General features: G+C 38.8%; 1 protein-coding gene across 1 annotated transcript; it reads right to left on the reverse strand.

Moving 5' to 3' along the window:
- Positions 1–197: 197 nt before the first annotated feature.
- Positions 198–14,404, reverse strand: LOC113092137 (transcription factor MafK). The gene is made up of 3 exons (XM_026257742.1): positions 14,249–14,404; positions 5,511–5,589; positions 198–4,825 (listed from the first exon to the last, which is right to left on the reverse strand). Exons 2-3 carry the CDS (start codon positions 5,553–5,555, stop codon positions 4,397–4,399), a joined length of 474 nt encoding a protein of 157 aa, XP_026113527.1. The 5' UTR covers positions 5,556–5,589; positions 14,249–14,404; the 3' UTR covers positions 198–4,396.
- Positions 14,405–15,539: the final 1,135 nt, after the last annotated feature.

Genomic DNA, 15,539 nt, shown 5'->3' on the forward strand with positions numbered 1-15,539 from the left:
GTTAGTTACATGGGAAAAGCTTTATTTAAAAGTACAAAATAAACACTGCAGACTTTGTACAGGAATAATTTACCACCTCAAATTTAGCCAGAAAGGAGAAAAAAAAGAAGAATGATTTAATTTGTACATGAGGGTAGTTCATTAAAAAGGACACAGAAGAATGTAAACAAAATAATTTAGATGTTGAAAATAAAAAACAAAAACAAAATAAATATCAAAGATCAATGTGATACAAGCAGATTAATGATTAATCTAAACCTTTTTTTGCTGCCTTTTTATGGTGTCCGTATTTACAACCGCTATGTTATATATAGCACAATTACTCCTACTAAACCTATCAAACAGGCAAATCTGTGGCTGCACATGGAAATAAGATTTTACAAACAACCACACCCATTCATACAGTACTTAAATGATGACAAGCTCAATGTTAAAGGCACTACTTTAACTACAAATGACATGACTACTTCCCCCAATACCTTACAGTTTCATCTTAACGTTGACGAATATAAAGTAATAATTTGGAGCAGCATACTTTATATGTCATGGAGTCTCACTAAGATTTTTATAGGCAAGTGTGTTTTAAAGAGCATTGGTTAGAATTCCTATGTGCGTTCATGGTATGGCGTAAATAGCTTTTAAAGACTGACTGAGCACATAGTATATATACTTTAAAAAATAGATATATTCATATGTAAAATATAGAATAATTTATCCTATTCCGCCCAAAAGGCCACATACAGCATATATAGAATTAAAAAAAGACAGAAAAAGTACCCACTTAGTTTAAAGACCATTTTCACCATCTAACTGTGTCGGGAGGAACATTTACTGTACAAAACTGCTTCAAAATAGAGAAATATCTACAGGCCTCAGTCACAAGATGACCTGAAATGCCTCTGTCGGTACTGATTTCGTTTTTGATCTAATTAAATCTACACAAATAACTTCAACGAACTGGCCAAAACCACTGGCATCCCTTTAAAATTACAGAATAGTTTTGTGATGGCATGTTGGGTTCTCATTAGTCTGAATTAGGGCATCACAATCTAGTTACTAGAGGGTGTAGTTTTATTTAACTCACACTAAAAAAAATATTAATAAAAGAATAGAAACGAAGTGAGCTTTAAAGAAAGCGCACTGATGGGTTATGGCTTTGGTGGCAGCTGAAATGAACACAAAGCAAAACAGCAACGCCTCACTAGTCAGAAGAAATGATGGCTCTTGGTGTCATCCGCATTCGATCACAGCATTTTGGAAAAACAGAAAAGAACAAATCGCCACCAGATGTCAGTGTAAAGCACAGAATGAGCTGTTTTGTCAGTTTCTCAAACAATAAAAATACTATTTCCATAAAGAAGAAGTGACACATCGCACTTCCTACCAAGGGTTAACTCTGATAAATTCTAATATTATGTAACGTATTAAGTCTTAGAGGAACAACAAAAATTGGCCACAACATGACGAATGAAAAATTCCAGAGTTATTTCACCCTAAAATGCTTTTGTGGCCTAAAGGGAAAATATAGACAGCAATTTAAAACCCATGATTCCAGAAAAGAGGATCTGCCAACCATCTGTGGTCACATTTAAAAGAACTGCACCGGACGCTTTCACAAACGGAGGTCTGAAATGCTGACTGTAGGACCAAAAACAATGGCAAATAAATGATGAATACTGTAATTACAGGTTCTTAAAATCTGCACGCTTAAAATAAAGATCCACAATATCATCTGAACACTACCATTCACCGTAAAACCAATAGTGTGTTGGGTTTATGTACTGACACATAGGAATTGAGAGTGGGGCTTTCTTCTATTGGACATCTGAACTTAAATCAGTTAAATAAACCACTGTAACCAAATCACACCACTCTGAAGGTATTTCGTGTCCTGGATACATATAAACTACAGAAACAATTGGGAACATCAGATAAAGAAACATAAATGTAAAATAAGATGTAAAAATGCTTAGAGCATAACAGGACAGATGTGGGTCAAACAGTGGGCATCCAAGCAGCACAACACCCCTCTAATGCTTCCTGCAGTGGTGGAAGGGCTCACACGAACAGTCATAGCCACTTAGGTAAGAGACAATCCTGATTTCAGCCAGCTTCAGTTTAATCCAAATACGGACGGTGTGTTAATGTTTTAGGGATGAACGGTTGAGCTGGTTTCAAGGACCCCAGGATTCTCCTTACCCAAAGTGTCTGTGTCGAAATATCAAATATTGGCATTTTATGTACATTTTAATCAGGGTCACCAACACCGGCAGTGGCACCTTAGCAGTGGGAATGCGTTCGGAGCGGACGGAATTCTCTATACGAAGTTGGGAGCTTAACTTTGACATTACTTTTTTGACATTAACTCAGTTCTGTAATATACAGGTTATAACTGAACTGCATTTTTTTCTTTGTTTGTTTTGCCAAGACAGCTCCTGTTATCACAATATCCAATATGGATTACCTACCATTTTATGGCGTCGTATAGAGACAGGTCATGAAAAACGGTATATCTTTGAGATAACGGACAACACAGATGTGCCGCTTGGATGTTATCATCAACACGTTTCACTTTGAGGATAATTAACTTTATACTAACTAACCTCTAATGAAACAAATACAACAATAAAAAAAAAACTCCATGAAGTGCCCTTTTCTAGAAACTCAGTTACTCTGTAATTTCAGTCTTGAATGTTCACATACGTCAGTCTGCTTTGCAAGTGCTTCATAGTATTATACTGTAATTCAGCAGTTAAAATACGGTAAGTGCTGTTTTCCCATTTGGGATTATTATGTTTAAACTGCTGACTAAGAAGAATTGGCTCATTTCCCATTGGATAATTAGCATTGTTTATCAGTTATTGTAACGCTTCAGGATAAGGATTTGCCCTTGATGCCGATAACATCATCCTCAACTTTGGACTGTGTTGGTCAAACCTGATTTCTGACCTCTGGTCTTTCACAATGATTGGTAGCAATGTATGAGTTTATGCCGACGTATTTCATGATGCCAGATGACATCACATAAACTGTGTCAAAAAACTGCTCCCATTCAAAAGTTTGGGGTCTGTTATATTTTTTATGCTTTTGCTCACCAAGTCTACTTGATCAAAAATACAGTAAAAACATTCACATAGTGGAATATAATTACAAATGAAAATCATTTCTATTTTAATATACTTTTATGATTTCTGTGACGCAAAGCCGAATTTTCAGTGTCACATGATCCTTTGGAAATCATTCTAATTTGCTGCTCAAGAAACTACTACTTTCTTCCAATTATCAGTGTTGAAAACGGTTGTGCTGATTCATATTTTTGTGGAAAACCGGAATTTCAGGATTCTTTTGATGAATACTGTCTTTACTGATACGTATGATCAATTGTGACCCTGGAGCACAAAAGCAGTCATAAGTAGCACAGGTCTATTTGTAGCAATAGCCAAAATACATTATATGTATAAAAAAAAAATATTGATTATTCTTTTAAGCCAAAAATCATTAGGATATTAAGTAAAGATCATGTTCCATGAAGATATTTTGTAAATGTCCTACCATAAATATATCAAAACTTAATTATTGATTACTAATATGCATTGCCAAGAACTTAATTTAGACAACTTTTGAGGTGATTTTCTCAATATTTAATTATTTTTCTTTTTGCACCCTCAGATTTCCAAATAGTTGTATCAAATATTGTTCTATACGACCCAAACACCAATGGGAAGCTTATTTATTAAACTTTCAGATGATCTCAATTCATAATTTAAAATACAATTTTTAAATGGACCCTTATGACTGGTTTTGTGGTCCAGGGTCACAATTTAATGTGTCTTTGATGAATAAAAGTATGATTTTTTTAAAGAAAAATGTACTGTCCATAAACTATTGAACGGTAGTGTAAGTTTACAATATTGGCCTAATATGAATAATAATTACGTCTTATAATGATACATTATTCATTTTCGTTTCTGGTGCATATGCAATAAGTCACGGGCATCCTAGCTGTCGAACAGTGCTGCCATGGCAGGTTAAGTCAAGTACTATCTCACACTTTAACAAGTGCTCATCTCTGCTAAGTCTCAGCCTGTGGTGAAGCTGAGAGAAGGGTCGATGTGCCCTGCCGGTGCCGGAGGTTATAGCACAGTGCACAGACAATATAGACGTGTTTTTTTATGTATGTGTTTTGTGAGTGTGTAAAAAAAAAAAAAAAGAGAGAAGTGAGAAAAAAAAAAAAAAGATGCTGCCTGTTGTAGTTACGCATATTAAGGCCCCCACCCTCCCCTCAGCCTGACCACTGAGCTTCCTCTCAGTGTGGATCGAGCGGTGGCCCGCGGGCCAGTATAGGTTCAGAGCTGGATTGGACCAGAAGGAGCTGAGCAGGCGCTGTCAATCAGCACTACGAGTGCGCTGAAAAAGGGGCGGAGCCGGCGCTGTGATTGGCAGACTTGACAATAGTGATGACGCTGGTGGTGGCCACCTTACCGGGAGGCCCGCGTGTGACAGTCCGGGCAAAGCACTGCAGGGCCTCGTACTTGGCACGAAGCGCGTCAAGCTCCAGCCGCATGCTGGCGTTTTCACGAGCCAGTTTGTCCACCTCTTGTTGCAGCTCTGTTTTTTGGCGTTCAAGCTCCTCTTTCTGCGTGACGCGCTTGATGCGGCAGCTGGCCGCGTACCCGCGGTTCTTCAGCGTGCGCCGCCGCTGCTTCAGCCGGACCACGTCTTCCTTCGTCAGCCCGCGCAGGTGCTGGTTGAGCTCCCGCACCGACATGGCCACCAGCTCGTCATCACTGAGCGCCGGGGCATTCTCACCCACCTCCTTCTTGACCTGAAACAACACAAGAGAGAGTTCTGGCACATTACCATCATGTTTCACCTTGCCATTCAACAGAGAAACAAAAGGAAGGTTTTTAAATCAGATAATAAATACACTACAGTATAATAATACTTATTCAGATTCATGAAGGATGCATTCAATTCATCAAAAGTGACAATAAAGGTCACTATAATGTTACAAAAGATTTATATTTCAAAAATATTCAGTTTTTTAGAGTTTACTATTAATCAAGGAGTCCTGAAAAAAAGTTAACTACAATATTAAGGAGCACAACTCTTTTTAACAGTGGTAATAAAAAAAAGTTTCTGATGCAGCAAATCAGGACAATAGTATGATTTCTGAAAGATTGTGTGCCACTGAAGACTGGAGTGATGATGCTGGAAATCCAGCTTTGCATCACAGGAATGAATTACACTTTAAAGTATATTACAACAGAAAGTTGGTTGTTTTTACCATAAGGTATTTCACAATAATACTGATTTTACAGTATTTGAAATAATAAAGAAATAAAAATCCAGCCTTGGTGAGCATAAGAGACTTTGAAGAACATTAAAAAACTTTTGAACAGAAGAACAGCATGCTCTTTTTCTAAATCTCCCACACAGTTACAATTATCAATATACACAGACAATTAAAAGTAAATAAATATTATATAGTCACAGGGAAAAGTTCTTACCTTTAAAGCTTTGCCTGCTTTAAAATGAGTCGTCATGCCCTGCATACAAGCAGCTAGTCAGAACTCCTCAAAAATGTGTCTAAAGAAAACAAAAGAAAGGAATAAACATATATTATATAAATGTGCATAAAATGTGCATCTTACTATTAAGGAACTTTTTTTGTGGTTGCACGTGTCAGTCTCAGTCAGGTAAACTGCATTAAAACTGCTGAGTTGAATGAAGCTACCTAAAGCAACCAGCAGAGGTCACCACAACTCTGCACAATATCTGCGAGACAAGGGTTACCCTGTTTACTTGCTGATCTCGCGTTCTCACGATGGAGCTCACTAGACCGTTACCAGAGTGCAGTAATAGAAGCAGGTCAGCTCTCGGCATGAGGCTTTGTCTGATCTCTCTGCTCAGCCGTTCATGCAAAGCTATTTTGGCCACTGCGCTATTTTTAAAAAGGCCCCTCTGTGCATCTGAACTCAAGGCCTCGAGACACCCGCCACCACCAAATTAGAAAGAAGACGACATTAAAAACCCGCGTGTGACACGCGCTCCTCGGGGTTCATGTCAGGAGCGTCAGAATGCGTGAACCCTGTTCAAGATAGCTGCCATGGAGACACGCTGCTAATAGATGTGGGAGTGCATGCCACGTGACCAGAAAAAAATGGTAAACAAGCTTCATTCATAAACTCGCCACACAGGAGTACCACTCTCAAAACTACCAAAAAATTCGAGTAGACCCTCTGAACGATGTAAGGAGTGAATAAAACCAAAATATCACGTAGGGAGGATAAACATTAAACTAAAGTGTTAAGAAAGTGACACCCTATAGGCACTGATATGCAAAGTGTTGATAGATAGACAGACAGATGTATAGATAGATAGATAGATCTCTGTTTAGTAAATGGAATATTCTAGGAGGCTGTCAGTCACATGGGAATAGTTTCCCTTATACAGTTATATCTTTTAGACAATGTTCTTTATCAGGTTTAGAACTGTGGCTGAAAGACTGGATCCTGTTACACTAGGCTTTCCTGGCTCGTTCCATGGCCTTATTTAACTGTGCTTGTTATATTTAGCACAGCACGCTGACACAAAACTCCAGTTGCCAGTCACACAATTTTGAGTGGAAATATTACAAGCAACTCATTAAGAATCATTGTGGAATCGCTTCACTTTCACCTGCAACTATTTGCAGTTTTGTTTTTTGTAGAACAGAAAGCCCATGTTCCAACTTGCGCTGTTTATTTCTCCAGTCCAGTCATCTGGCCTTCAACCCTCTGCATACCTCAACCATTTTAAGTGATTGCCTTGTCTTGGTGAGAATTCTTGAGTAATGGTTACATTAAGTATATCTGACCAGAGAGCAGATTCACTGCCTTTGGCATGTTTGGTAAATTCTGAGTCATTCTTTTGATTCAGTCCTAGTAAACCACACCGGACGTGCATCAGTTGCTGGTTTAAATGTTTCAGTTATGACAGGACAAAAGAGTATAGATTTGGTATGAACTGAGAAGCTGAAACCAAATACCACCATGAAAGAAAAGAAAAATCACTTAAGGCTTGATTCGTTCCATCTGGCCCTTGATGTGAGGGCTACATTAAGGGCCCCTCAACTCATTTGGCTACAATCAAACTGGCAGCCAAAAAAACAATATCGCTTTATATTTGAAAAAGCCAAGCATAAGTGAAACTGCAATGGCACTCATTGAAATAATCAATTGAATCAGAATTAACAGATTATCAAATCTGCAATGTGCCATGCATGTTCATCTAAAGCTGTATAACAAACAACTTAAGACGAGATCTGACAAGAAGAGTTTTCCTAGATAGTTGGCTCAGCATGGCTGATTTTAAAATGGCTGTGACAGGGAGACCCTGCCTTTCTTTCCAACTAGGACCATGGAGTCACATTTAAAAAAAAAAAAAAAATGCTTCCCTCTCCATTCATAGGGCCTCCAGGCTTTCAGCTCTTTCTCACACACACAAACTTCCTTGAAATTCCTTGAGCACATGGTCCCCCTTTTCCATTTGTGCTGAGAACTGGGGTGAACTGACAGGGGGCCCCTCTTTCCTGCTCAGCCCTCACAGAGAGGAAAAGCCCAAATGCCCCAAGGCCAGAGCGGGGGTTTCATAGTTTCCTGGACATAAATTATAAGACTGAACGCCGCCTTTGATGCTAAACATTTGATAGTCCACATGAACACTATTCTTCTTATCGTGGATTCTAAGGCCAGGAAACAAAAGAGAACAAAAATAATAATAATGAATTTATGTTACAACACAAGGCCCTGTGAAGGAAGCCACAAAGGGTGTGTAAAGTGAGGATAACCGAGACATTCCACACACACTCACAATGAGAAGGGGCCCCACTTTCATTCAGAGAACTGCATACTTAACACTATGCATAATAATTATACTACATGACTGCAATCCACTAAATATATCCAGATGCATTCCATGTTATATTTAGCGTCACTTGTTGCAGTGTGCTAACAGTGAAAAAAAAAATGGTAATGGCATATAAGTGCATGTGACTTTATATTAGTAACTATAATGTTTACGCTAATGCAATACTACTATAAATTTACTTTTAGGGGTAAATAATGCAGAAAGAACACTTTTTGTGGGTACGATCCCAGCAGAAAGCCCAAAATCTTTGCACATGTGCATTAAAATTGTATAGAACAAGTCATGTCGCTAAATTTTACTACTTAATACTTCAAGTTTCTGCAAGCACTGCATTTTGGTTGAGAAGACCATATTTTTAAAAATTTGATAGTTTATGCCTCACTGTAGTAAAGCTACAATTACTGTACATCTTCCGACGGATGTAAGGGACAACAATTATAAAACTGCAGATCTCTCTGACAAAGACAGATTATTGTGGTAGATCTGCCATATTATTTTGCATCAACCATATACTGGTTTGTCCAATTAATACGGCGGTGCTTACACAATCACATGCCTGATTTGCGTTGCTTTAATATGTGGGCGCATGCAGAACTGAAAGTATTCAGTAATCACAAGGTGAAGCTGTTCAGACATGTCACTGGCATCACAAGGACGTTGGTCATGGTATTAAGCCCATCAACAACCTTCAAGGGTCAGCCTTTATTGTACATTAGTTATCTCATGATTCGGCAGTTGTAGATTACAATGGAAAGGACTGTCTGCGTCAAGGTGCTCCGCCAAACATCGCAATCATTTCCCACGAACTACAAACCATGATGTAAACTAGTTTGGCGTCACATAACTTACATTTCAAGTGATTACTTACATGACATCTGATCCCAATAAACCCAACGAGGTGGATTATTACTGACTAAACCTCTGGACCGCACGGATAACGTCTGGTACAGCACTGCATGCTTTGGCTGATGCAGGGATGACGTTCTTTCTAGGCTCCCTGAGCAATATGGCTGGGTAACCGCATATTTGGGTCTTGAGATTGTGAGCTTTCTCAGAAACAGGCCTCAAAGGACCTCTCCTCTTATGGAATTTGACGCCAGCATTGCCATGTCAACACATGTGAGAATGTGAGATTCTCTTGTTTTGACCACTTATGAAAGGTAGAGAATTGTGACAAGGCCTAGGGCAAAGCCGAACACCACTTCAAAGCCATGTGTGCTTGTGTTCCCATGATAAATGGAGGCTTGGCTTGTCTTGGCTGTTTGTTTTTCCTCTTTTGCTCCACTAGTTAAGCAGCGAACAGATAGGCCGCTCTGCTTGGCGGCCGGCTGCTGCGTTTCTGCGCGAGCGAGCCACTCTCGGTTTTTCACAGGGAGGTGGAGAGCTCTGTTTCCTTTGGTCCCAGCCCACTCTTCTCCACAGCGCTGCATTCGCAGGGATATTATGTAAAGGAAATGGAGAGCATAGCAGAGCCTTGAGTCATGCTGTTTACTGGTAAGAGCGAGGACGATCGGCAGGGAATCACACCCTCCCGACTTGACGTTTCCTGGAAAATCCTGTTGTTTCGCAGGGGTGGAAGGAAAAGTACGTGGAACCTTGGGAACGGTTGGCAGGGCCGCCAGAACTTTCTGCGGATTGGGAGGAGAGGTAGCGAGAGCAAAGCTCCTTTCCAACTGGGGACGCAGGGATTCAAAGGAATGTTAAGTATGCGCTAACCAAAGACAAACCCGCCCAGTATGTACAACAGGGAAGCCAGTGCAACGTGGTTAATAAGTGAAGAACAACAAGCACAGTTCTGCACTGGAAAATCGTAACTTGACCAACTTGGTTTTAACCAACAACACTCACTCTTCTTAACTCATTTCTGATGTAACATGGGTTCTCCACCCTCATGCCATTAAACATCTACGCTTAACTAATGGTCTACAGCAAACAGGACAAGCTGGGTGATTGCACAATGCGGCATCAACACATCATAGCCTTATAAACATCCAGTTACTCAAGCTCTTGAGAAATAAGTACCAGACAGCTCTTCCACAGACCTGACCACAGTGTGGTGAAGTCAGTCCTGTCCGATCCAGAAACTGGAAAAGGCCAACAAGAAAAGGGCAGGGTGTTGCTTTGTGGTCTAGACACCCAATAGGCCAATAAAGTCTTGTTCTGTAATACACGGATCAATAGCATGACCTTAATTTTTCTTATTTCTGGATCTGTTCATTTATTCAACGATGTTGTAGCCTTGGGGGCAGCGCCATTGTTTCCGGTTTCTCATGCATACAACTTTATAAAAACATTAAAAGGCTATTTATACATAGAGTGACTTATTAATAATAATAATAATAATAATAACCTGTTCTATATGTAAAAATGTTTTTTACATTTCTGAAATAAAATTCTATTAGATATTTTGGGTTGCAAAATGAAAAATATATATATATATCAGCATGGCCTTATTAAAATGATTAAATAATTGAAAAGAAAATATTTTAATAATAAATATTTGAAAAGTAGTTTAGCATGATCTTTTATTATTATTAATTTTATATAATTTTATTAAATTTATATAAATTATATGAAAATTATATAAAATATTTCAAATGTTTAGACTATTCCTAATAAAATTTCTGTTAAAACAGAAAGAAAAATAAAACAGGAAATGATATCACATAGAGGACCCTCTCATGACTGTGTCACGATGACAACAAGTCTCTTAAAATGTCAGATAATCTGACCTTTTTATGACATGGCAACACTATTTTAAGATTAAAAAAGGTCATGTGGAACAAACACCCCCAAAACCAATGATATTTTTGAATTATATGACTTTTTAAACATTTTTTATACACACACACACACACACACACATATAAATATATATATAAATATACTTATATATATATATATATATATATATATATATATATATATATATATATATATATAATAAAGCATTCAGTTTAAAACTTCTGGTAAAAATAGTCTAAGAGCCAAACCATATGAAACCAACATTTCTAAAAACTTGGCACGAATGACATATTTCCCAATCCTGGCAATGGGCAGATAAAACACTCTCTGGCTCATTGTTTACCTGCAATATTTCTAGTGATAACACAGTAACCTTGCATGTCTCACAGAAACCCATTCAAATCAATAAGGCATTGATTCATGATGACTGGTGATAATGTCGCAGACTAGGTCAAGACGTGGTGCTCAGAGAGAAAGCGACGGGTGCGCTTGACGTGAGAATTGGGTTTGGAGTTCCCCTGTGTTTCATTTTGAGTCATTAACTCACCAACTACCGCTGTCTCATTCACTTTCAAAACCCACGGTCCTAACCACAGAGAGTACTGTAAGGGTTCCTGTTCTCCAAATGCACCATCTAAACCACAGGATTTATTTTTCCAGTTATTCTAGACTACTCTGTCTTTAGAGGTGTGAGACACTTGATGCTACAACAATAATCGTGAACTAAAATTGACACCATGCGACTAACATAATGCTGATGGGTAAACTGTTTACTCATAGAGCATCGCTTAGTGACAAGACACGAGTGGCTGCCCCCTTCAAGTGATCCCATGTGTGTGTCTCATGACAGTGCAGTGTGTGCAGTTCACTTCCCCTGGGTTTCTAAATGCAGCAAGTAGACAACATGCAAGATGTGGGAGGCCATCACCACAGATACCTCAGCAACTCTGAGTCAGACTACCTCTCAGACAAGGTCACACAACCCCACATATAGTAGGAATAAGGAGACATGGCAAGGTGGCCCTCCTCCATGATTTTCCATAGAGATCAAGATGGGAAAAAGGTCACCACAGAATCTAATAGTTGCTCTATTCTCTGTGCCATCTTCCCCAATACACTCTTAAACCAAATGTAATCTGATCCTAGCAACTGTTTGGGTGTAATGACAGGCACTCGATGCAGTTTCCCCTTAGCTCTGCTCACACAACTCTTCCTGGGCAATGACTGGTGCTGATCTAGCAGCCTCAACAACTGATCTTCTGCTGACTCTGGAAAAACTAAGCCAAATTATCAGATTAGAACACAGCAGCCCCTCACAAGTGGATGGTGGCCTTTTTATATGTTCCAGGGTGTGAAATCAACACCCGTTCCCAGCCAAATGCTGATACTGTTTTACACAGTGGTGGATATTTTTGCTCATCTACATGTGTGGCGGAGGATGTATAGAATGTCTCCAAATGCTGTTACATACGAAAAGGGCGATGCACACATTCGATTTTATTTTGAGGAACAGATGAAAGACATGCTTTCAGTGTGCATACTTGTTTTGATGACCTTCATGCGTACTATACGAAGTCTTTCCATGTAGCACACATGAATTTCTATACCTTACACCCGAAGGATTTTGCCTTACATGTAAACACTCTTAATTAATAATCTTAAGACGTGCTTCAGGTACAATTCACTTTAAATCTGGGGTTTGTTTGTTACACATTGAGAAAAAAACCTCATATATTCATAATCCTCCATAACAAAGCTTAAACTTACAACTACTATAAGTATATACAATTTGATCCACACAGTACACTATGCCACAAATTAGACTATATAACAAATCTCAGCTGCTTGATTGTTTAGGTCATCAAACTTTGTCATCTAGCTCTAAACTCCTAAAAACAGACAATTAGGTATTAATATTATGAAACTCTTTAAAGCTGTTTTGAAATAATGTGCATTATTAAAAGCACTGTAAATAAGTTTCCTTGACTTGATCACTTCTATCGATGTACATTCATAGATCTCGAAATTGACGTGAAACATTTTGTAATCCCAAATGTTTGTGGCTGTACAAAGTTCTACACAATACAGCACCTTTTGAAGTTGAAGGTAAATTACAAAAAAGTGGAATAACGTGACATAAATGTACATTGTTGGACCATTTAAAGGGTCTTTGCATGTATATCAGATATATAGTTATTGTACTTATTCAATGATCCACTGTGAGTAATAGGTGGAAAGTTAATTTCCCACCCTGAATGTCCTTAAACTGTCCGACTGTAGTCCAACACGTAGCCACTCTTTGAGCACAGGACATGCATTCTTCTAGTTACAACGAACGGACTTCACTTTGATGTGGTTTTATCACATTATAATCAGATTCAGATCTGCTATTTTATCATCCAATGTGGAAATGAATCACATTATCCAGTAATGACTCATTTTTCCTGTGAAGGCGTTGCTCTAATGCTAACCTGCCAGAATACAGTGGACACAATCATTCTTAAACAATGTGTTCATAGATATTTCCAATCACCTACACATCACAAACTCATATACATTCCATTCCATATGTGCCCTTCATACAAAATCATGAGAATATTCAATCGCTAGCTTGTTATTAAGTCGAATAAAGTGTCCTAGGTTTTAGTAGACACGCTGAAGGTGACACATGCTCCTTTATTATGAAGAATATTATTATGTTTTTGCACTGCGCAACGAAAAAATCGCCTGTAACAAAGACATAAGGGCAAGCAAGTCTTTTATAGAAGATAATTACAGTGCATTCTTTAAGTAATAGGCTATTCATCACGCGGTGCGCGTGCACTGAGAATCTGACATAACGTCACCCTGTTCTTGAACCCTCGTGTTGATTAAAGAGCGCGAGTCTATGGAGAAAACCGAATCTTTCCGCGCGGCTCGGATGAATCGGGATCGTTATAACAATCATTCCATTCCATCGCTTTAAAACTTCCAATAGTGCGCCAGCCACAAATATGCCCTTTGTCCCAGAATTCCTAAATGCCCACCACGTGTTATTTCCTTGTGTCGTAATATGAATTCTTTTGAAACATGCCCGCTTTGAAAAGAGACAAAAGTTGGGATCGTCTCGCCAAGTTGCTTCAAAAAGTTACAAGACGCAGTTGTTTACTTAGTTAAAGATGTGATACACTTAGTGTATTCCGTTTAAAATTTAGCAAACTTCCAATTTACGCAACATTAAAGAGTGTCAGTAAGAGTAGTATTTTTTTTTTTATAAAAGTGATCCTTTATATAAAAGGAAAAAAAATCCCAACAAGTATTTGTAGGCTGAATTCCGAGTTGCAACCTTTAACACGTGTCCAGACCAGACCGATACATTTTTGTTTTTAATACACAAATATTTCAAGTATTACATTTCTACTTATGTTTCATCTTCAAAATGAATGCAATTGCTTACTGAACTTTATAATTTTAGAGAAGAAAACATTACGCTACGCATCGACCGACTACACAAATATCACGGACAGGCTGAAATCGTCTCCGTCATCGTGAGAACACCAGCAATTTCGAGAGGAATTTCAAAACATTTCCCAGAAAAGCTCGCGCACTGTACCTTGTGAACGGGGAATCTGTGTCCGGGACGCGCAGAGTGTCTGAGGGGTGTCCTGGAATCAACAGGTCGAGCCCTGCCTCGCGTCCTGCAACCGAAGCGAAATGTTTCCCTGTGAACTAAATTAACTACAAAACAACAACAATGTATCAACATTCCACTCTGTGCTTCCGCAAGCACTGACGTCACCGCCCCCTCCATTCATGAAAATAACTTTATGCTGACGTCAGTCAGGCGGGAAACTAGGGAGGCCAGAAATAGACACAACTGAATACTTTGGGAAGGTTTGCTGTACTTAATGCTAAAATTTAGCATTTGTAGGTCAAATTATGTGTACAAGAAACGAAAGGGTATTTTAGCACTTGGTTGAATGATCTTGAGCTAGATATTGTCAAAAGTCAAAAGGTGACATTATTGCGGGTCAGTGCCCTAAAATATAGTTGTTGTATGACATGACTGTTATATGAACTCGTACACCCATTTATATCTCTTTCTGTAACGTCAGTATTTATGAAAACAATCTGCAAAATGCACATGTCAGTGAAGGGAATCCAAAGCGCCCTCTGTCTGCCATACAAGACTCTGCTTTACAGTTGTTGAAAATAAGCAGTTGCAAACAGCTTCTGTCACTGTGCTCTTGCTTCGAGTAACCCCAGAGTGCAGTCTGGACGATGGGGCGGGGCGACACTTCGAGGCGGAGCGACACGTGTCGCCCCGCCCATATTTGTTTTCCCCGCCTTTGACATTTTCCTCCGAGCCAGCAGGGGGCAGTTTGCGTTGAAACAAACAGAACGGTGGCAACTACAGCAGCAGAGTAATAACGCTATTCCGTTGATTGCTTGAGGTGAGTAAAGGTGGTTGTGTAAATATCTTATAATATGAAATGCGATGTTCGATCATTTATTTATCCATGGTACGTTCAATTTGAATAATTATTGTTAATAATTGTTATAAATTGCTCATTTTATTGTTCTTTGTGGATTGTAACAGTACACTCTGTACATGGCTTTAGTTCATAGGTTCGATTTTACAGAGGTATGGCATCACATTTGTCAAGTTATTTGAACAGACATGCATGATTTTTGTGTGTATATTATTATTATTATTATTTTTCAGGATATCATGATCAGGAGGTGGTGGTGTTCTGTTCTCCTGGACAGCTTTACTCCGCAAATGTATGTAGCTGTTTGAATGTTGCTACATGAAACATTACTCTGTACTATATCTAGCAATATACCTACCTCTTGACATTTGTTCTTTTAGAGCTCAACCACTGAGGGGAGGAACTTCACCA

Source organism: Carassius auratus, unplaced genomic scaffold (assembly GCF_003368295.1).
Source record: "Carassius auratus strain Wakin unplaced genomic scaffold, ASM336829v1 scaf_tig00214480, whole genome shotgun sequence".
NCBI classification, from domain to species: Eukaryota; Metazoa; Chordata; class Actinopteri; order Cypriniformes; family Cyprinidae; genus Carassius; species Carassius auratus.

Excerpts from the sequence above, each read along its gene's own strand:
- LOC113092137 (XM_026257742.1), bottom strand. The coding sequence starts at position 5,555 with ATGCAGGGCATGACGACTCATTTTAAAGCAGGCAAAGCTTTAAAG. Across the intron at positions 4,826-5,510 it reads AAGCAGGCAAAGCTTTAAAG|GTCAAGAAGGAGGTGGGTGA; the intron begins GTAAGAACTTTT and ends GTGTTGTTTCAG.